Source organism: Furipterus horrens, unplaced genomic scaffold (assembly GCF_987537825.1).
Source record: "Furipterus horrens unplaced genomic scaffold, mFurHor1.1.pri manual_scaffold_2, whole genome shotgun sequence".
In the NCBI taxonomy this organism is placed as follows: domain Eukaryota; kingdom Metazoa; phylum Chordata; class Mammalia; order Chiroptera; family Furipteridae; genus Furipterus; species Furipterus horrens.
In genome coordinates, this window is record NW_028327172.1 from 88,591,119 (window position 1) to 88,612,131 (window position 21,013).

The 21,013-nt window shown below is 49.2% G+C and overlaps 1 protein-coding gene and 1 long non-coding RNA gene across 3 annotated transcripts; both read right to left on the reverse strand.

Moving 5' to 3' along the window:
- Positions 1 to 83: 83 nt before the first annotated feature.
- On the reverse strand, positions 84 to 3,543 carry LOC150019006 (uncharacterized). The gene is made up of 2 exons (XR_016509027.1): positions 3,491 to 3,543; positions 84 to 3,460 (listed from the first exon to the last, which is right to left on the reverse strand). It is a non-coding gene; the product is annotated as an uncharacterized LOC150019006 (long non-coding RNA).
- SCN4B (sodium voltage-gated channel beta subunit 4) lies at positions 3,538 to 21,013 on the reverse strand. 2 transcript variants are annotated; one of them, XM_090266016.1, is made up of 5 exons: positions 20,544 to 21,013; positions 11,090 to 11,262; positions 9,878 to 9,983; positions 7,370 to 7,499; positions 3,538 to 3,836 (listed from the first exon to the last, which is right to left on the reverse strand). In XM_090266016.1, exons 1-5 carry the CDS (start codon positions 20,605 to 20,607, stop codon positions 3,743 to 3,745), a joined length of 567 nt encoding a protein of 188 aa, XP_090122142.1. In that variant the 5' UTR covers positions 20,608 to 21,013; the 3' UTR covers positions 3,538 to 3,742. The 2 variants fall into 2 exon arrangements, with proteins under 2 accessions (XP_090122142.1, XP_090122140.1); XM_090266014.1 differs by having other exon boundaries at positions 9,878 to 10,106.

Genomic DNA, 21,013 nt, shown 5'->3' on the forward strand with positions numbered 1-21,013 from the left:
AGAAACTCATCCCAATTACAGCTGGCAGGTAACAAAACTGGAATCCAATTCCCAATTAGCAAAAAACAAAGACAACAAACCAGTCTATTCAACATAATTTTTATTTCATCCAAGGCAAAGCTAAATAAAAATTCTGCAATGCAAAAATGTTGTAAAGGCAAGACAGTTTGATCATATCCATTCTGTGCTTGAACACAAGTCAGTGCTGAACATGTGCACAGCTATGCCTCTCAGAGGCACCTTGGACTTGAGGCCTCCCAAGGCCCCCAGCTGCATCATTTTGATCTATAGTTATACAGGAAATTGACTGTGGGTATTGTTATCATCCAAGCCAGAGGAATAAACTATGCATAAGATAGTCAAAAGCATTGCCTATCAGGTGGGAGGTGAGAGAGGGTAGGGACTCCAACCTGAGGCAAAGTGAAGCAAGCTACAGAGCCCGGCCCTGGCACTCAGAAGGCTTCTGTCTGTGACAGTGAGATGGAGTCATGGAGTCATGGAACCCAGGAGTATGGCTGGTGTGCCTCTCTGTTTCTTGGCCTTTCTTAGCCTCCAGGTGCCCCAATAGGTATAGCTGAGGCCACGGAAGTAGCTCCTGAAATGTAGTCTCCCTATCACAGGTGCACTCAGCCTTCACATATCCCCATCTCTGCAGAGCCCACCCACTCTGCAGTCATGCATTTCCACATGCACATTCCATTCCCCTCCACACAGGCACACCCTCACCTGTCACCATCTCAGGAACATACTTTCACACCTGTACTTCACCTCCAGCTCTGGTCAGCCAGCCAGATGTGAAAAGTCTGAGCTCCATCAGCTCCTTTCCCAGACCTCTCTACCATCACAGGTTCATTCTGGCTGCCTTCTACTCAATTCCTACACAACGAGAAACCCAACGCCTGGAATGCTGAGGCCCTGCTTTGAGGTCAAGGATGGAAGCTGAGAAAGACTTTGCCTTCAGTCTACTCACTTTATAGTGAGCACAGCTGCATGCATCCAGGGCTCCCAAGATCCACTTTGTAAATGGTTCTATCTAGATCACAAGTTCTGAAAACACCCTCACCACCCCTGGAGATCACCTTGGAGACTAGGATACACTGAGGGTCTGCGTGGGAAGATGGCTTTGCATTCTATTGCAAATCCCTGTCAGTGTTTCTTCATGGTATAATCCCAGCACTGGGGCAGGGCAATTCTTAGTTGAGGGGATTAAATTTAGCTTTCTTTGTCCCCACTTAGAAAGTGACTATAGACAATCCCAGGCATTGGAGCAACTGAAATTGTCCCCTACATTCCCAATCACCTCTTGAAAACCACCAACCAAAAGCCATGGACAAAAAGCTTTCAGCACAAGAGCCAAGGTCTCTAATATCACAGAGACTAAAATAATCCCAAGGTGGGGAAAGAAGAAAGAGAGGGAGAAATGGAGAGAAGAAGAGAGAGAGAGTTACAGGGATGGGACACAGAGGACAGGACAAACTTGGAACAATCCCACCAATTATAGTACCTGGCCTCCTAGATCCCTTTCCAAGCCCAAAAATCTTTTTAAACAAAAACATGCCAAGCCTCACAACAGTACTGTGAGGTAGGTAAGTATTAATTATTACATCCATCTGATAGCTGAGTCTGGAGAAGATGCACTACCCACCTACTAGTCGGCAGCAGAGGCAGAAGTGCAGAGGACGATGTGCCCCCTCTCCCCACTCAGTGCCTGGGCTGCCCCTCAAGTATGCCCTTCCTCAGTGAGGGGAACCCAGGACACTGCCCAGCCAAATGCTGGAGCTGGGAATGAAGAAAGCAGTTTCGTATGATGGCAAATATGAAAATTTCCTGAATGGCTGTTCTGTCTGTTCCCAAAGCCAGGAAAATCTGAACCAGAGCCCAAGATGAGTTCTGGGTGTAAAAGTACAGAAGGGACAAAGGCAGATCAGAGCAGGACCCTATGGGCACATCGGGTTGGACATGGGCCACAGGCCACAGCCCTGGTACCCTGCAGGCACTGCTGTTCTTCATTCCCTCCCCATCTTCACCCCTGTGGGAGCTTGCTGCTGCTTTTTGGGAGGCAGAACCCTGAGGCAGTGTCCATAGACTCTGGTAAAGGCGCTACTTCCCTACCATCCCTCCCAGAGGCCCAGAGAACAAGTCTCAGAAGTTCTATAAGAGACTGAGGGAGTGGGAGCAGATGGTGGAGACCTCCATTGTCACAGCTCCATGCCATCTCTCACCTCCCCATTTCTACCCCACAAGAACAACACGAGGGGGCTTCCATCAGGAGGGTCCACTCCCAATAGCACTACATCCTTTGTTAGGAACCCCCGTGAGAGCACTTGGCAGATGTCTCTGAGACTCAGTCACTGGCCAAGGGACCATTCGTGACACAACCCCAGCTCCCTAGTCCACTGCATGACCCTGGATGAGGGCCGCCCCAGAGATGGTTTCTATGTGTGGGCTAAAGTGGGGGAGGAGATGAGCTAGGACCTGGGAGCTAAGGCACAGTCTAGCCCCACACACAGGGGTGTGCAAACCAGTTCTTGGAAAAGCAAAGGAAAACAGTGGCACTCTTCCTGTTCCTTCCCCATCCCAGGACAGGAGAGGGGGTGGCACAGCTGAGCAAGAAGCAGCCAGAAAACCCAAGGGCCCACTCATCCAAAGGAAGAGAACCCCTGAGCTGAAAGCAGGCCCTTGACCCAGGGTTGGAAACAATCCTGGATCAGGGGAGGTGTGGTGGAGGGCACAGGAGGAGTGAGCCAATAGGAGGGGAAGGTGTAAAACCTCAAGCAAGAAGATGCCACCTGCCCCATCAGGGAAAGGGGGAGCAGAACCAGACTCAGGAGTTCCCAGGAGTGGTGATGGTCCTCCCATGCCAAGGAGTAGGAGTGGCCAGCATTGGCAGGGCTGGGGTGGACATTCCAGCGGCCACAAGGCCCAGGGCACTGGCTCTTTCACCTCTGCAGCCCTGAAATGCTAGGGAAGGGGTAGGCAGCACCCAAGAAAGGCCTGGGAGGCCCCTTCATGGGCCCCTCAGAAACTGAGAGATCAGAGGAGCAGACTGGGTGGGTCAGGACCCTCCCCAACACCAAGGCAGCCAGCCCTGGTGGGAGGTTTCAGGATTTGGAGCAGCAGAGGTGGGGGGAGAAGGGATTGTGGGCCAGAGGCAGGGAGGCAGCCTACCATGGAGGGGATAAAGAGAATTGCCTCACTAGAGAAACATGGGGGGGGGGGGGGGCGGGGTCTGGAATCCATCAAAGCCTCTCACGGTAGGATCCCCTCCAGTAACCTCTCACCCTTAGATTCTGCACAGTCCCCTATAGGCCAATCCCACCATCAGAAGGGTTAGTACTCTGCACACAGGGCCCAACTACTGAGGCAGCTCTCGCTGGTCCCCCTCGTCTCTAGAAGAGAAATCTGGAGGAAAACCCAGTCACGGCTCTTATAGGGCGGAGCGTCTTAGGGAGAGAACCACCTGCCCAGGTGTGGGGAACAGACCCTCCACACCCCTTGAGCCTCCCCTTTTCTTTCCTGAACTTTCCACTGCCCCCCACCCCCAGCCTTTATCCCTGTGGAGCCCTGGCCGGGGAGGGGGTGGGACAGGCTGGACAGGACCCTAATTTCTCTCCATCTAGAAAAACTACAGTTTGAGCCAAGCAGCAACAGTCTCAGGCATGTGGGCTCACAGACACAGCTCGAGCATGTTTCTTCATCCAAAAGTGAGGCTCTGTGTAGCTGCTTGGCCCCAAGCTGGGGCTCACACCTTTGCTGGTGGTTTCTCTTCTGCCTTGGAGCCCGGCAACCCATTCTCCGTATTGTCATTCCCTGAGGAACTTACAAGGCACTCCTTCCTGGAAACAGAGGGAGGAGAGAAGGGCACTGGTGAGAGGAGAAGCAAGAGTATTGGATACATTGTGGAGGGGAGACGTGGCCCCCTGCACCCAGCTCTCCCTGTGGCTTTCCGCAGAACTAAGGTGGACAGAAGCTAAGTTACCTAAGCACTGTACCTCAATTTCCTCATCTCTATAATGGGTGTAACTATGACACCTTCTTTATGGGGTTGCTGGGAAGTCAATGAGCACTTACGACAGTGCCTGGCACTTAGAAAGTATTCAATAAAGCAAGCCATCACCTCGTCATCTCAACGTTGCAGGAGGCAAAGCTATCAGGCTCCGTTCCCAGGGGTCAGTGCTGAGGGGAAGCCAAACCAGGGTAATCCCATGCTGTGCCAACCCAGGGAATGGGTCCAAGTCAGCAGGCAGTATGCCAAGGGCAAAGAGCCCCTCCCCCAAGGCCCCAGCAGGCCCTTTCCCCCTGAGCTCACTGTGGCCAGCAGAAGAAGAGCAGGGAAGGGGTAGAGGAGAGGATGGCAGGTGTGGGCAGAGGGCGGTGGGACAGTGTAGAAAACATCAGGAAAGAGAAACACTTAGATGGGAAGACACCGGTGAGGAGCATGACTACCCTGACTGCCTGTTCTGAGCACACTCCAGTTTCAGCTCACCCCACCTCAACGGCAGTGCGCAGGTCTCCAGCGAAGACCTGAGTCACACCTAGCTTTCTGCTGGTGAAAATGCCCAAGGCTTATCCATAGCTGCTGTTGCTAAACTACATTTTAGCGTTGCCCTGGGCTTAACAGCCAGGTTTGAGGCCCTCAGGGAGGACTTAAAATTTTGCATCAATTTCACCTCACAGAAATTTGTCCAGGCTATCGAGATCTAGATCCCCATTTTGTTCACCTACATAGTCACTAGCCTTCTGGAAATTTGATAAGTATATCACTCCTCTTGTAGTTCAAATCTTAATAACCATGAACAAGCTGATCCTGAGGCATACCACTGAAGACCTCTGCTGAGATGGGTCTACCTACTATTTATTTTCTATCTCTATACGAATGTATAGTCAGCTTACCAATTCCTATCTACCTAACCATCCATATTTCTTTACCACGAACCTACTGGGTACCAGACATTATAAGGCTAGAAGGGTAGGCAATTTTATATGGTGCCTGCTCTCAGAAAACTTATGGTTTTTCATGGAATTTGATATTAAACAAGTGATTATGATACAATGTGGTAAATAATAGGATGGCAGGTATACCGAGGAGGAACTCGATCTAGAAAGGCTCATTCTAGGGGTGAAGGAAGGCTCTTTGGAAGTGTCATTTAAGCTGAGATCAAGAAAGATGAGCAGGAAAATAAGGAGGAGACATTCCAGGCAGAAGGAACCACACCCATATGTGAAAGCCCAGAACTTATCATGAGAAGCTGTCCAACACCTCCCTTCTTCTCAGGAGGCCACCCCATCTGTGCTGCTAGTACAAGTTTTCCTTGCCACTCAGAGGACCCTTCTTGGGTTTCCCCAGGGCCTGCATCCAGCCTCCCCACACAGTCCCTCTGCCCACTATGGCCAGACCCTTTCTTCTAAAGGCCTCTGATTGTACCAGGTCCTGTAAGCCCTGGCCAGCAACCCTACAGTCAGGAAAGGCCATCCCAGCCTGGACTCCCAGGACCCCAAGTGCCTGTTGCCAATCCCCTTTGCAGGGTTTTTATCCCCTTCCTCCCTACCACATCTTCGCCACTCCCCCAACAAACACAATGCCTTGTTCTCCAGATACTTACCCACTTTCTAAACTTTTTGCCTTTTCTCTCAGTGGTTCCCCCATCTGAAACAGCCTTCTCTTCACCCTTCGCAGGGCTTAAATTATATCCACCTATCAAGGCCTAACACAAACTCCCTTTAGCCAGAAATTCCTCCCTCTTCTGAACCCTTGCTCATTCTACCACACCTCTTTGCTGCCACTGACCCCCTCTGCCTTCTATTACATTTTTTTGTGTGTGTACACAGCCTTCACTTAGGGGCAGAATGTCATTCCTTCCAGAATTTCCTATAGCACCTGATACAGTGCCTTTACACACAGTACCTCAAAAATAGCAACTGAATGAAAGAAAGAATGCATTAACTGTAGATATACCCCATGAATCAGTAGGGTATAATGGCAATAGTTCAGGCTTTGAACCCAAACAATCCAGGGTTCAAATCCCAACTCTATCACTTACTGGCTGTGTGGCATTGGGCAAATCACTTAACCACTGTGAGCTTCACTTTACTCAACTGCAAAATGAAAATTATGGATATTACATAAAAATGTCTGGAGACACATTTGATGAATGACAGGAAATGCTTGTATCTGTAGCAGTCTCCTGATCCACCAGGGCACTAGCAAGAAGATGGTTAGCCTGTCTTGTTTTCGATGACTTTGTGGTGGCGCCCAAAGTTCACTTCTTTTTTCTGAGTGCTTTAAACCATGTATTGAATAGTTTGTTCTTCAATTTTGCTCACCATTAATTGATTATTAACAACAAAATTTGGTCCTGCTGCATGCTCCTGGCCCCTGTGAAGATTTCTAAACCCTTCACAGCCTCTGGCCATGCAGGGAAACAATCAAGAATTCTTTATCTCAGCCAGGATCTGGGATGAGGTGCTCAGTGGCTTCCTGCTCCTCACCCCAACATCCTTAACATCCTCCTGCCTTCAGCCTCCTTCCTCTCATCAGTGTAATTTCTGCCCTCCCCAGCCTAATTCCTTCTTCTCAGTCAAGCAGAATGAAGCAAACAAAAGCAAAGCAGTTCTCCCTTCCTTGTGCACCTCCCTGTTACTGTCACTTCTCTGCTCCAATGGCAGGCCTGCCTCACCTCGTCTTTCTTGCTAAGAACACAACTTGCAGTGTCTTTTCCCTGGGCAGGTTTTGCAATAGTCCCCACCTGTTCCAGCAATTCCTCCCTCCTCATCTTTCCCTCCCCTCCCCCTTAGAGATGTCTATTTTTATTCCTGAATTTATCCTAGGGCTTCCTAGGAAGCAATATCAGCTGTTTTAGATTTCTTTATCTCCTCCATTTGAGTTTTCAGAATTTCACAGTAAAAGTTTCCCAAATCCCAGAAGGATCTTCCCATTTTAGAGTTTCTGTACATGGGATCTTATATTTTCTCTGATTTAGACCAAAAGGGCTTCCTAAATTCTTTAGTAGGGCTTTGGTTGGGGTAGTACAAGTGTAAAGAGAGAGGCAAATGGGATGGTCAGAAAAACAGTGGTTCAGGTAAGAGCAAATATGTTGCATATATGCACTCAGTGAATCCAACATATTCAATAAATACCTTTTGGGAAGATGAGGAAGAGGGAGTGAGATCAGCAGAGAGGAGGAGGGTTGCAAGGATAGGAAAGAGAGTGGTAGGTTGAGGAAGACAGGATGGCTGAGGGTACGAATGGGAGGAGAAAGGTTGATGGAGGCAGATGACAGTGGAACTAGAGGATGCTGGGAACACACACGAGATGAGAGTGGGTAGTGTGCTGGTGGGAAAAAAGTACTGTGTTCTGGAGCCAACTCACTTCTGTTCCTGAGTCTTCTTGAGGATAAAAGTGATGAGCTTCTTGACCAGCAGGATGAAGATAAGGAGCCCAATGACCCCGCCCACAACAGCCAGGATGATAAGTGTCACCGTGTTGTCCACTTCTTCCACTACATGGCCACAGCCAGGAGAGAAGGGGGTGAACAAGGGGAGCAGGAGTCACCTGGAGCCAAGCACCATGGCAGTCCAAGCCTACACAGCCTCCAACCCCAGTACCTGGGACATGTCCCCCTCACCCAGGCCCCTGGTCCTCTCTGCCAAGCCTTACAGCAGGAAGCAGGAGAGGCTGGAACATGGCACTCACCAGGCTAATGCACCACACAAGGGGCCCCTCTTCTCCCCGACTCCCTACACATCCTCCCACAGACACACGTACAGGTCCTAAAATAATTCAGACATAGGGCCCCCAAATTACCCCATGAGAACATCATTGCCCCTGCCTAGGTCTTTTCTACCTGTGCAGAAGAAAATTGACTCTCCCTCTATCTCTCATGTGGTGGGAAGACTTTGGAGTTGGTCTGGATTGTGACTGCAGGATTTCAGCAGTCACTAACAAGCTGGAACCTTGAACAGGTCATTAACCCTTCTTGCCTCTGTTTCCTCATCTGAAAACTGAACTCCTGGCTTCTTCACAAACCTGCTCCACCCATAGCCTCTCCCATCTTCCTTCAAAAAACTTCATCTTTTCAGTTGCTTTACCAAACTCCGTGGAGTTATCCTTGATTCCTCTCTTTTTCTCAAGCCCCATATCCAACCCTCCTGCAAATCCTGATAGCCCTAACTTCAAAAAAGTGACCTCCAACTACCACTCTGGCATCTCTTGCCTAAATGTTTGCTGAAGCCTCTGAACTGGCCTCCTCTCTCCACTGTCTGTTCTTAGCATAGCAGCCAGAGGGAGCCTGTTCTAGCATCAACTCCTCTGCTCAGAGCTCTTCAGTGGCTCCCATCTCACTCACGCTTGCAGAGCCCCACACAGTCTGACTTAATCTGACTCACCTCTTACTGCTTGCCCTGCTCCAGCCACACTGGCCTCCTGGTTTTCCAAGCATCTCTGCCTCAGGGCCTTTGCACTTGCAGTTCTCTATGCCTGGACTGTCTTCCCAAAGACACCCTCACAGCTCCTTCCTCTCCCACCTCGTTCAAATGTCCTCGCTCTATGTCACCTTTTCCAGTGACCCTGCTAGCATCCCATGTTTCCTTCCCCATTTTACTTTTTCTCCCTAACACAAACCATTCTTATTTATTTTGCTTTCTGTATATCTCGCCCAACTAGAAGATGATCTTCATAAGGACAAAAATTTGTCTATTGTGTGCATGCTATAACCTCAGCACCTAGAACCATGTCTGCCACAGAGCAGATTCTCAATAAATATTTGTTGGAAAAAAATGGATGAATGAAATTGTAAAAATGAAGAGATGATCAGGTTGAAGAGATATGTGAGGAGAAGAGGAGCAAAGTGCAAGCACTTAACTTAGTGCCTCATACTCAGAAATGCTCCATAAATGTTGGTTCCTTTCCCCTTCTCTTCCCTCCTGAAAAGGCTAAGCACAAAGTGGGTGACATTTAGAGATGGAGAGGTGACACCATATGCAGACTTGACTCAGATGACTGACTCTAGACAAAGAGCAAGCTGCCTGATGACCTCTGGCTCTGTTCTTGGTACAGCCAACATTGAACTCACGAGCATCTCCTGCTCCAGGCATTCCATGTCATCCTGGAGAGCAGGGAAGCCCCAGGACATGTGAGACACAGCACAGTCACGATCCTTGATTCTGCACCTTCCTGGCCTTCTAGGCTCCCCTTCCATGAAGCCCAGCCTAACTCCTCTAGCTCCACCTTCAGTGTCTGGGTCATGTAACCACTTGGGTCCTTATCACATGCTTCTTCATTGTTTAATTCTTCCACCTGTGTCAGACTAGAATGCTCAACTGGGATTCAAGCTCCAGAGAGGCAAGACCATTCTTATCAATCTTCATTGCCTATATCTCTACATATTCTGCCTCTGTTTAAGTTATCTGGCTATTTTCTGCCCTACTCTGAATTGTACATCCCTCAAGTAAGAACACTGTGTAGCATTTATAGCACTTTTTGGTACAATACCTGGAATTCAATCAACTTTTGCTAAAGACATACACAATAGTAGTAATAATCAGCATTTATAGAGAGACCTTTACCCATCACAAAACCCTCCCATGGAGCTTCTCTAACTCTCACAATAACCCCAGGAGAATGCAACCATATTCCCATTTTACAGATGAAGAAAATGAGGCTCAGAGGAGGTAAGTGTATTTTATAAGCTATCTAGTGGCAGAATAAGTGTTTAAGCTAAGTTCTGGGAGGTTCCAGATGTAACTCCTTTAACTCTTGAAAGGGTAAAGTGAAAGAAAACACCAATGTGGTCCATTTTACCATTTCACTATAACCTTGAATTGGGTACCCCCTAGTCCTTCCCACTCCACTGCCCTTGTCTCCGTCCCCACTGCATACATTTATCAGTCACATGGAGGAAGATGGTGGCCTGTTCCTGAAGATCTTTCTCCTTGGGATTCTTCACGTGACAGGTGTATTTGCCTGTGTCACTGAAATCCAGGTCCTTTAGCAGAATGGAAAGGTTATTCATCTTGTCCTTGGTGGAGCCCTCCAGAGAGATGCGGTCATCAATTTTCAAATGCACCTTGGGGTCAGACTTCTCAGTCTTTACAGTCCCACTTAAGAGCTGGGAGGTAGACAGGGGAGAGAAGGTGGACAAGAAAGAATCGGGGTCCTCAAGGGTCATAACATCACTCCAGACCATTCTCTGGGACCCTGACCGCTCTCAGAGGTGATCCCCCCACCTGTTTTCCTTTCCAGTCTTGCTAGCTCTGCCAGTCTAACCTGAATTTCGCTTGCTTCAGGCTAAACCCATGTTCCTTCATTGAAGAGCTGGGATGTAGTAGAGCTCTTAGTGCTTTCTTCATAAAAGCCTTTTATAATAACTCCTGCAAATGCCACACTTGTTCCCCTCTGCCACGACGCCCCCGCCCGCCTTTGTTGACTTGCATCCCCTCCCTGTCCATCTCAACTGAGGCCCTCCATTAAAACATGGATCAATCCTACAGCACCCTCCAAGTTCAGCATTTAATTATATCGAGTTGGTCACTTGTGGCTTCCCTATGTTTGTCTCTATGGTCCCTACCAGATTGCAGAGTGAGTCCTCAACAAACACCTGTTGGTTGACCCATCCCCACCCACAGCCCTGTGGATGCTCCTACAGATCTAGTTCTCTTCTCAGGTTCCTCTCACTTCTCTCCCAGTCCAGTTCCCCTGCCCTTCTCCCATTTAGACTCTTCTCATTCCCTCTTTCCAAGCCTTCCAAAGGTCCTTCTCTCTCCTGTTTTATAAATTAAATTACTAGTTTTTATATAAGCAATTCAAGTCTCAGGTATTTCTTCAGACCAAACAGAGGACTCTAACCAAGAATTTCAACAGAACCCAAATTCTGGCAACATGATTTAAACATCCCTCTCACTTAGATATTTCTAGGTAGGCTTTGCAAGGAACTCTGGGCGAAAGAATGACTAAAGGTGAGTCGTAGGGACCTTCACACTAGGGTCAGTCTCCAAGCACCCAGAGTCTGGGATGAAGGAAGAGGGGAATTACCGGGAAGGGAGGATAGGAAAATCTGATCTGTACTTTGCTGTCCTTTCCCCCACTACTTACAATCTTGAATGTATCGCTGCTGTTGTAGGACCACCAAAAGCCAAGGTCATGGAAGCCGAAACAGCTGGAGAAGGTGCAGGGCAGCAGGATCTCCGTGCCGTTGACAGCATAGAGGTTGGTGGCCTTCCCCACAGACACCTCCAGTGACAGGCACACCGGGAGCAGGAAGAGACCTGTGTGAGGGGGCACCACCTCTCTTAATAAAACACATCTGAAACCTCCAGGCTGGAGCTCTGGAAGGGAATTTCAGGAAGGGTAGCTTGGCCAGACAGGGAGGTTCCAGTCACTCTCAATTTCAACCTCAAGAAGGGGGTGCTCTTTACTTCAAAATGACACTACCTGGGCCACCCGCCTTAATTCTCCATTTCTCCCCTTTTGGCCTGGGCAGAATTGAACTCTGGGCCACTTAGCCCTTGTGGCATTCTGAATGATCACCAGAGGTCACCCCAACCCAAGAAAATGAGGCCTTTGGTGTGGCGCAGGCCCCGCCCCCTACTCCTCTAGCACTGTCTCTGAAATGCCATCTCTGCCCCACCCCAAGTGCAGGACGGGCTCCTTCGACTTGCCGCAGGAATTCCACCTAGAACAGTCCGCGGCCTCCTCATTTACCTTTTCAGAATTGGTGGGTTGCGGGTGGAGGGCATGGAGCGAGGCTCCACGCGGTGAAGAAAAAAAAGAGCAGCCGCAGGCCCGGGTCACTGTTCTCCCGGAGCCCTGGAGGCTTCCACCAGCCCTGAGGGGCGGCGGGTCAGAGGGACACTCGGGATGGACCTTGCTTGACCATCATCTGAGTCCAACACCCTCTGGCCACCTAACAGGACCCTGAGAACAGAACTGACTGGCCAGGACAGAATGTGTGGTGGGGGGCGTGGGAATGGGCCTGGTCTTAGCATTGGGCAGCAGCGATGGTCGAAGGACTAAACCAATCAGGGAGAGAGGTTTCCTATGAGGGCTGAATGCACCCTGGGGAGGCAGATTACGGGCAACCTGTAATGCATGCAAGTGGGGGATGGGGCCAAAAGGGTGCTGGAACCCCTGTCACCTCCTGACCTAGCGTAGCCGCTCCTGCCTCCACACACCACAGCCACACTCCTGCCCCTTCTTCTAGGATAGTCCTGAGAGCTCCCTCCATTGCCCTCCACACACCTACACCCACACCCAATTATTGTCCAAAAGTGGAAACCCTGAGTTTTCACTTGTGCGAGAAAGGGGGCCACATGCTGCCCTGACAGCTGGGGAGTTGGGGGTGCCTGAGTGATGGCTTTACAAACTCAGAGACCTAAAGTAACCACTGAATTAAAACTTATTAACTAAACGCAGTTTATGGCAGGTACTCATGTCCTAGGCTCGAATCTTCCCTGACAAAAGTCAGTCTTTACCTTAATTTAGCTTGTTTTGTCTTTTTGCATCTATAATAAAATACCTTTGAAATATCAAAGTAATCTTCTTTTTCTGGACCTCTTGGGAACAGGCACCACACCAGAGGGAGACCACAAATTCCCTCATCGTTATTGTTAACGAGTTAATTGTCAACTCTTAACTCTCCTGTACCCACCTATGTGAAAGAAATATGTGTATATGATTTTACTTTTTATCCAATCCAAAAAGCCCTCCTCCACTCACTGCTTTCTCCCACCTCCCTAATCTGTCACCAATGTATTTCATGTAACCCCTTTGCGGGTTTTTTTTTTTGTTTGTTTGTTTGTTTGTTTTTTGTACTGCATAAAGTAAGGTGCAAAACCGCCATTTTCTGGAGCATTTTCTTAATCCATTGAGATTTTGTTTCCCAGCAGCTGTTATCCATTTGGCGCAAATAAACTCACAAAAGTTCTCTACAGGTTTGAATCTTTCTTATGTTGACACAATCATGGCCTCTGGGACCCAATTCACGAGCCCTTATAAAGGGGACCTGGTCCTCCTCTTGTCCTATAAAGTGCTTAAGAAAACCCCACTATACATCAAGGTCTTGGGAGGAGGGGGTCAGAATCGAATGTCACTTCTCCTTCCCACTATATAAATGGTACTCGTAGTCACCCCAGGTGAGCACTCAGAGGGAGCCCTACTTAGGTTCCCAGTGACTACTGAGAATAAGGTCCCTTTCCCAAACCTAGATTCTTGCTAAGTGCCACACATGTGTAACCTCATTTCCTTCTCACTTCGTACCTATAAGGTGGGTGTTACTAGTCACATTTTACAGGTGGGAAAGTAAGGCCTTGCCCAAAGCCTGACAAATTCTAAGGGTAGTTGAAATATGAACTGGAGTCTGACTCAAGGGCTCATGGGCATTGGAGGGCAGTCACCTGGCTGCACTGCCTCCTATCCCCAAGTTTCCCTGGCTTGTCTTCTTAGACCGCTGCTTCCCTCAACTAACCTGGACCTCCAGCCTGCCATCCCCATGAATGTCAGAGCTAAAAGACCCAGACTGATCCATTCATCCCACTGCTTCAGTTTAGAGACAGAACAACCAAGGCCCCAAATGGCAGGAGACTTGGCTGAGCTGACTGCGTTTAGTGGCTGGGACCACTGAGAACCCCTCTCAACTGAGGTCAGCTCCCAGCTATACATGCAACTCTCAGAACCATTCTCATCCCCAAGACAGCCAGGGTCAGTATTTGCTTCAAAGGTCACCAACCTTACTCTTTCTCCCATCTTCGCTCTCAAGGAAGAACCTCTTTAGTCTAACTTCATTCTCTCGGGGTGCATCATAAACCAGTTTCCTCTTGTCTTGCGCACATGAGACAACGACACACGGTGCACCTGAGCAATGCTTTGTAAATCACAGTGAAGTAGCTCCAAGGAGAGCTGGCAACCTGGCTCCTGCTCGCAGGGCTTCCCTCAGCTCCTTCATGTCGCCTTAGCTTCTAATGGAGTGCTCTTACCTTGAAGCTCAGAAATAAGGCCCTGTGGTCCAGAAACCCAATCATGACTCCTGCCACTGTTGATAATAGCTGATACAGTAAGTCTTCACTTCACATCATCCATAAGTTCTGTGACTTTAAGCAAAACAATGTAGAATGAAAACAATTCACATAGGACAATTGATGTAAACAGGAGTTAAGCTCCTATGGCATCTTATTAACATTGTCTCAGAATGATGTTGAACGAAACGACCTCACTCGAAGACCTGCTGTATGTATTTAGTGAGCATTTATTATATGCCAGGCACATTTAATCCTCACACCCACATTATGAGAAGAGGTTAGGTGATTTGCCTAAGATCGACAAGAGATGTTTCTACCACCCCAAAGCAAGGTGATACATTTTAAAATAACAGGATTTGCCTACCAGGGTTCTGCTTAGTGCTGAGAGGTTATTTCAGTTATCCCTCACTCTTAGGTCAGCTCCTGTATGCCAGGAATTGTTCTAAAGCAGTTGCTTTCAAAATTGAGAGAGCATTGGAATCACCTGGAGAACGATTACAGCTAGCTTTGCCCAACATCTGGAGTTCCTGAATTAGGAATTCTAGAGTAGAGCCTGAGAATTTGCATTTCTAAAAAGTTCCCAGAGAATGCTGTGGTCAGTAGGACACTTGGAGAACCACTGTGCCAGAGGATATGTACATATTAACTTCAACTTTTATTAGAATGCCAAAAGGTAAGTACAATTTTTCTCATTTTGCAGGTGATGAAATTGAGGATCAGAGAAGTAACTTGCCCAGGGCTGAATAATAAATGGTGAATCTGAGTATTTACTTTAAGATAGGAGAGGTATTTTATTTACTTTTTTATTTTTCAGATTTTACTTATTTATTTTTAGAGAGAGGAGAAGGAAGAAAGCGAAGGAGAGAAACATCAATCAACTGCCTTCCACACGTGCCCTAACCTGGGACTGAACCCGCAATCTAGGCATGTGCCTTGACTGGGAATCAAACTTGAACCTTTTGCTTTGCGGACAGCACCCAACCAACTGAGCCACACTGCTCAGGAGGGGACAGGCATTTTAGATACAATGTCTCATTTAATCCTCATACTATTCCTACAAGGTAGTTTTTACTTTTACCCCCAAAATACAAAATGAAGAAACAGACTTTGATATTACTTGCTCAAGGCTACACACCCAGTGAGTAGAATAAGCAGTGTTCAGACGTAGATTTTCTTTTCACCATTCTGTGAAGGTGCTTCTCCAAGAGAATGATGGTGTCAGGGCTAGCTCTCCTTAGCACTCCTAGTTTTCTTTTTATCTCTGCCCCTCTAACCCCTGCAGCACCCCAGCAGATATCTAGGAATAAGAATCAGAAACCAGATTCCACCCTCCAGCCTAGAAGATGGCCTTCTGGTCAGAGACCCCAACTCTGCTTCTCATTCCCATTGTCCCCATTGTCCCCACAGATCAAGGAACAGAGTGCAGAGCTGTGACAGGCAACTGTCAGGAGAAGGCAGCATCCTGAGAGCAGCAGGGCCCAAGTCCATGCTCCAAGGGGCACTGCAGCTTCAGCTTCCCGTGCTCATGGGCACTCTTGCCAAGATACTGCGATCCTGGGGAAGATGGGGGGAACTCCAGTCAGGGCCAAATCCCCTCCCTGCCCCAAGCCAGGATGGCGTATCCAAGAGCTTATCAAAAGTGAAATATTTTTGACTGCTTTAAATAGATAGAAGCAGGAGAAAAAAAGAGTTCAGAACAGAAAACTATTTCCTTAAGGTATGGCTTAATGACAGTGCACATTTCTAACTAATTAGAGTGAACCTAAGTGGATGACTTAACTGTGATACACTCAGAACTCCCAGGCTTCCGAGTGGGGCATTGTTATTCCCACCATAGACTGAAGGGGCAAAGGAAAAGCCAAGACGTTTTCATGAAGCCCAGAGATCTGCCCAAGTTAAGGCATCAGAGATAGTAGGCAAGGCTGGCTTTTCCACTGCACACCCGCCCAGCATTTGGAAGGTCCTTGCCAGCAACATCTTAGAGGCTTGTGCACAGGAGAGCCCAGGGCCTGTCTCCTGTAGTCTCTTCTGTGAGGCTGTGCTGGGTTAGAGCCGCAGGGGGAGCATGGGCAGGTATGGACCCATAGAGCCCCTGGAACAGTGAGTGTTTCATGGGGGTGGCCACCCCAGGAGAAGGCTCTGCCCTCTGCCTACTGACCTTGAGAAAGTCAGAGATACCACATCCAGTGTGCACATTCCCAAACCAGGGATGGCTGTCTTTCCTACCTCTCCACTTTGGGAAAAAGCCAAAACATGAGATAATAGAACACAAGAAGGGCTTCAGTGAGTCGATCCCTCTGACCTCGGCACTCTGCAGGCAGAGGAGGATAGTGATTCAAAGGAGGGAGGGGGACAGGTCTGGACAGGTCTGAGTGTAACCACGGTACCCTTAGCTAATGACCAATGTCAGCCAAGAATGTCTCCAGGCCATTTGCACACTATTTTATATTTCCACCCTGTACCATCTCTTGGAGGTAATTATTTCCATGTGGCTGGCCGTTTTCCTGAGTAAATAAGGGCTTTCTTTGCATTGTCCAAAACCTAACTTTAGAATTTCAAGGAGTGCACATGTGTTTGGAACTGGAGACCTGTTTCTGGCATCATGGGACTGATGAACAAGTTCTCCTATTCATCAGCCTGTAGGATTCAATCCTGAGCCCCAAAGCTTTGCCTTCGCTCACTGAAAGACCCTAACCATTTGCCCACTGTCACAGTAGCATTTTGTTTGCCATACTCTGAAGTCTTCAGCCCAATCCCATCCTTATCTAGGTGCTGCAGTTTTGTCTAAGGATTGACTCAGGACTCTTGAGTTTTCTTAACATAAAAAAGTATTCAGTACATGCAAATGTGATTATTAAATCTTCACACCAGCAGGAATCTAATGGCTACCATCAGATATTCCAAGGCAAATACCACATCCAAGCATCAGTCACACCCACTCTGTGTGGAGGAAGGAAAGAGAGACCAGGAAGTGCCTACTCTAATTTCAGCTCCAAGGGCTTGCTTGGCATGGCAGGCAGAAACTGGTAGACTTTAACAGGGAAGCTGATACACTCTGGCCCCAGGGAAGTCAGATAAACTCAGAGTTAAAGCTGGGAAGCAAAAAGTGGACTGAGGCCAGTAGGACAGACCTCTTCTGGGGTGCAGGCCCTGGGGGCTGTAAGAGGCAGGGCTGGGCCAGACAAAGCCCCTGGGCCCAGAAACAAAGGAAAGACCTCAGCTCCCTCTCCTTAGGCAAGCTGCCTGCTTCCTGCCCATTCCTCTGGGATAGAAGCATGCCCCTGAGACATCCTGGAATGCTCAACAAAAATCAGCCTTGCAAACAAGGTCAAGCAGTGTGCCCATTCTTCCTCTTGCAGGCCACAGAATAGGTATGTTGGCAGGGCCAGCCCATGGCTATGCAGAGATCCCTACACCCTCAGCAACAGGGCAAAGTGGGAGAATCTGTGCCATGGCTCTGCCTATCATTCTGATCTCACCAAGCGTGGCCAGCCATAAGGGTTTTGGGATGCCCACAGGCCTGCATATCCAGAAAAATAACTAAATGTGTTCCAGATTCAAACCTACGGTCTCCCTCCACTTCTCCCCTTTCCTCTACTCCCATGAACTCTTTACTTACCCTTTCCTTTTCCTTCCTCTGAGTGAGATCGAGCACCCTCTCTTTAATTGCTTTCTCATTAAACAAGTCCTTAATAAACACATACCAAGGGAAAGAAGGTTATACAACACAGCACCCTCACAAGTGATAATTAAACACAGATCACAGCAATTATGCAAATCAGGAAACAAGAAAGTGTTGTGCAAGACAGATATATTACCAGTTACATACTTAAGAAGGGACTGGCACCCACGTAAACCTCAATTGCAATCTGCAGCCTTAGAAAGTACTTCTCAATTAAGAAAAGGAAGGGTATTTTGTCAGGTTATCATAATCACATGAGTCTCAGTCTGTGAGACTGAGCTTGATAGGTGGAGGGGTAGAGGACTCCTGACAGCTTAGTTCTCTATTCCTAGTCCCCATGGTTGTGAGAATAGCTCTGCACCCCCACCCCCAGCCTTTATCCCTCCATACCCATGCCCCAGAACTTCTCGCAGTCTTTAGCCTAGCAGAACAATCCCTGCTGACTTTCCCCCTCACCAGACTTCAATTAGATGGGAGGCAAGTTAGTATGACAGAGCCCAAGAGACCTGGATTCTGTACAGGGGGAGATCTGAAGACAGCTGGACAGTTAACTGGAGATGCTCCCTGGCAGCATCAGAGCTGGCAACTTTGGAAACCATAAGCACAGAGCTCCCCATAGATGAGGAGACCATGTTCTGGATAGGAAGGGTGACTTGCTCCACTGTGCATGGTCAAATGGGACAGAATCCAGGTCTCTTGGGCTGTGTCATACTAACTTGCCTCCCAGTTAATTGAAGTCTGGTGAGGGGAAAAGTCAGCAAGGATTGTTCTGCTAGGCTTAAGATTGCAAGAAGCTCTGGGGCATGAGTATAGAGGGATAAAGGCTGGGGGTGGGGGTGCAGAGCTATTGTTCTCACAACTATGGGGACTAGGAATAGAGTAGTAAGCTGTCAGGAGTCCTCTACCCCTCCGCCTATCAAGCTCAGTCTCACAGAGACTGAGACTCATGTGATTATGATAACCTGACAGGATACCCTTTTAACTGAGAAGCAGTTTCCAAGGCTGTAGATTGCAATTGAGCTTAATGTGGGTGCCAGTCCCTTCTTAAGTATGGCAAGGATGGCATCTGTGTCCCAAGCTCAGAGCAATGTCACTGTGAGTGCTCAGCAGTGGCTGCCTGGGCAAGGTCCAAGGGGGCACCAGCAGGGAAGGAGGCAGAGCAGGTGGGGTCAGTTCTGAAGACCACCTACAAATCACTCTGCTTCCTCCGGGACTCCCCAAGGGTAGCTCAGGGAGGGCTTCATCCAAACCTGCTCCACTGGGTCCTGCCCCTACCTGATCTACCAGCTGCACATCCTCAAAGGAGGAAGGAGCTTCCACCTGGAGAAAAGTGCCAAGACTCTGCCCACAATCCCCCCTCCACCCACACACATACACACACTTAGTGTACAGTGTGGTTGCCCACAGAAGACTGGTTCTATAAATATTCTAACAGCCCAAGCACTATCTATGATCCACCACCCAACTAAGAAGCAGGAGGTATTGGTGCATGGGCTAATTTAATGACTGTGAGTGTGAATTCCCCAGTGACCCCACACCACTGACATGGTCACAGTGGGAACGTGGACTGATCAGAGATAAGATGAGGGGAGTCAGTGTGGAGTGGCACTGTGTCCACCCCATGAGGTGGAGCCTCAGGCCTCACAGAGGTCCATTTCATCAGGGGCCCTGTGAGACCAGCAGACGGCGGTGCCGAAGGTACCAGAGAAAACACCAGTGTTAACCTATCTAGCACTGGGGGTGTAACTAAATTGGTGACTTCTGAGTAAATACTCTATCCCCACCTCCATCACAGGTGTCAACATGACAGCTCTGCACACAATTTACATTTACTCAACAGAAGTAACTGCCCTTAAAGGTTTCTGTCTCCATGTTTCCAGCACAATTGCCTACATCATGTGTCTAAGCCAACAGGGGCAGCTGCCAAAAGCCAAATCTGACCAATATAAACAGGACGAGGTGCAGGTGCCAGAGATGGAGTCAGCTTACATTGAAATCTAGCTATGATCTATGAAGCTACATTCTGGACTAATAAATACTGTTCCCTAATCTCTCATTGTTTGACACTCAAAACTATCATGTGCATATTCACAGGTATTAATACTCTATTCCTTCTGTGTCCTCTGGATATGTCTCCTAGGTCTTCATATTCGTCCCAAAAATGAATCACCAGGAGCAAGTTAAACAGGCCCTCCCTACGGAATCTCTCTGTAGCAAGAGAGACAACACTTTTCCTAAAAGAGGGCTTAATGGATCTTCCAAGTCCCTACAACCTCTTCCAGGCCTTAGTGAGGAGCTGCAGGGAAGGCAGTGCAGTGGGCACCGAAGGAGGTAGAGGGCAGAGGAGCCAAACAGAAAAAGGGCCGGGAGGAGGGGGAGCACCCCCCCCCCACCCCCCCCACCCCCCCCCCCGCCCCATTGGTGTGTGTCTGATGCCTGGGTAACAAACAGCCAAGTTGCAAACCGCTCTGGGCAGGGATAGAAACCACCACTCCAACAATCACAAGCGCAAACTACCCGAGGTACAGACCACCTCCCCCAGCACATCGAACCCTCTGAACTCGGAAAACCCACGCTGCAATCCCAAGATCGAGCTCCCGCGGAAGGCGCCAAACACAGCAAAGAACTAATAGCGAGGCTGACAGGACCATGGGGCGGAGGACATGCAAGGTCCTCCGCTGGCATAGCCGACCCAGCCGGGCTCCGGCAGGAATCCGGTAGCAGTGGTGTTCGTTCGGTGCCGCATTTTAGAGCCCACCCTGTCCCTGGCACGAAGCTTCTAAGTGACCCCTCCTCTGGAGGAAGGGTGGGGGACGAGGCAGGAGAAGAGACTAAGCTGGGGCTGCCTTACCCAGTATCCCAGTGCCCAGCCATCTCTCCTGGGCTGCGTCTCGGTCCCCAGCCCCGGGCATCATTCCGTTGTCTCCAGAGCGCGCCAGGGGTGCGGGAATGGGGTACAGGACACAGCCGAGCTGGCAGCCCGCGGTCTGCGGTGGTACGTCAGGGCTCGGGAAAGTTAGCGAAGAGAGAGCGAGGGGCCGGGGAGAGAGGCGGAGGGGGAGCCGGCGGCAGGAGGGGCAGCTGAGGGCAAGGGGAGGAGAAACAGGAGTGTGAGGGGCAGGAGGAACAGGAGGAGCAGGAGGGCCGCTGAGCGAGCGCGGAGGCCAGCGTCTCTGCGCCTCTGCCCTGGAAGCGCTCCAGCCGCAGGAGGGGAGGCGGCCGCCGCGGAGCGCAGGGCGCTCTCTTAGGGGTTCGGGAGCCCCGGACGCCGCCTCCAGCTCGGGCTGGGCTGCTGCGGCTTTGCACTGCAGAGTCGCTGGC

What these genes read in the sequence shown, in the direction of transcription:
- SCN4B (XM_090266014.1), bottom strand. Translation starts at nt 20,607, where the DNA reads ATGATGCCCGGGGCTGGGGACCGAGACGCAGCCCAGGAGAGATGGCTG. An exon ending in GCAGCGATACATTCAAGATT is followed by an intron (nt 10,107 to 11,089) that starts GTAAGTAGTGGG and finishes TCTACCTCCCAG; the next exon opens with CTCTTAAGTGGGACTGTAAA. An exon ending in AAGAAGACTCAGGAACAGAA is followed by an intron (nt 3,837 to 7,369) that starts GTGAGTTGGCTC and finishes CTCTGTTTCCAG; the next exon opens with GAAGGAGTGCCTTGTAAGTT.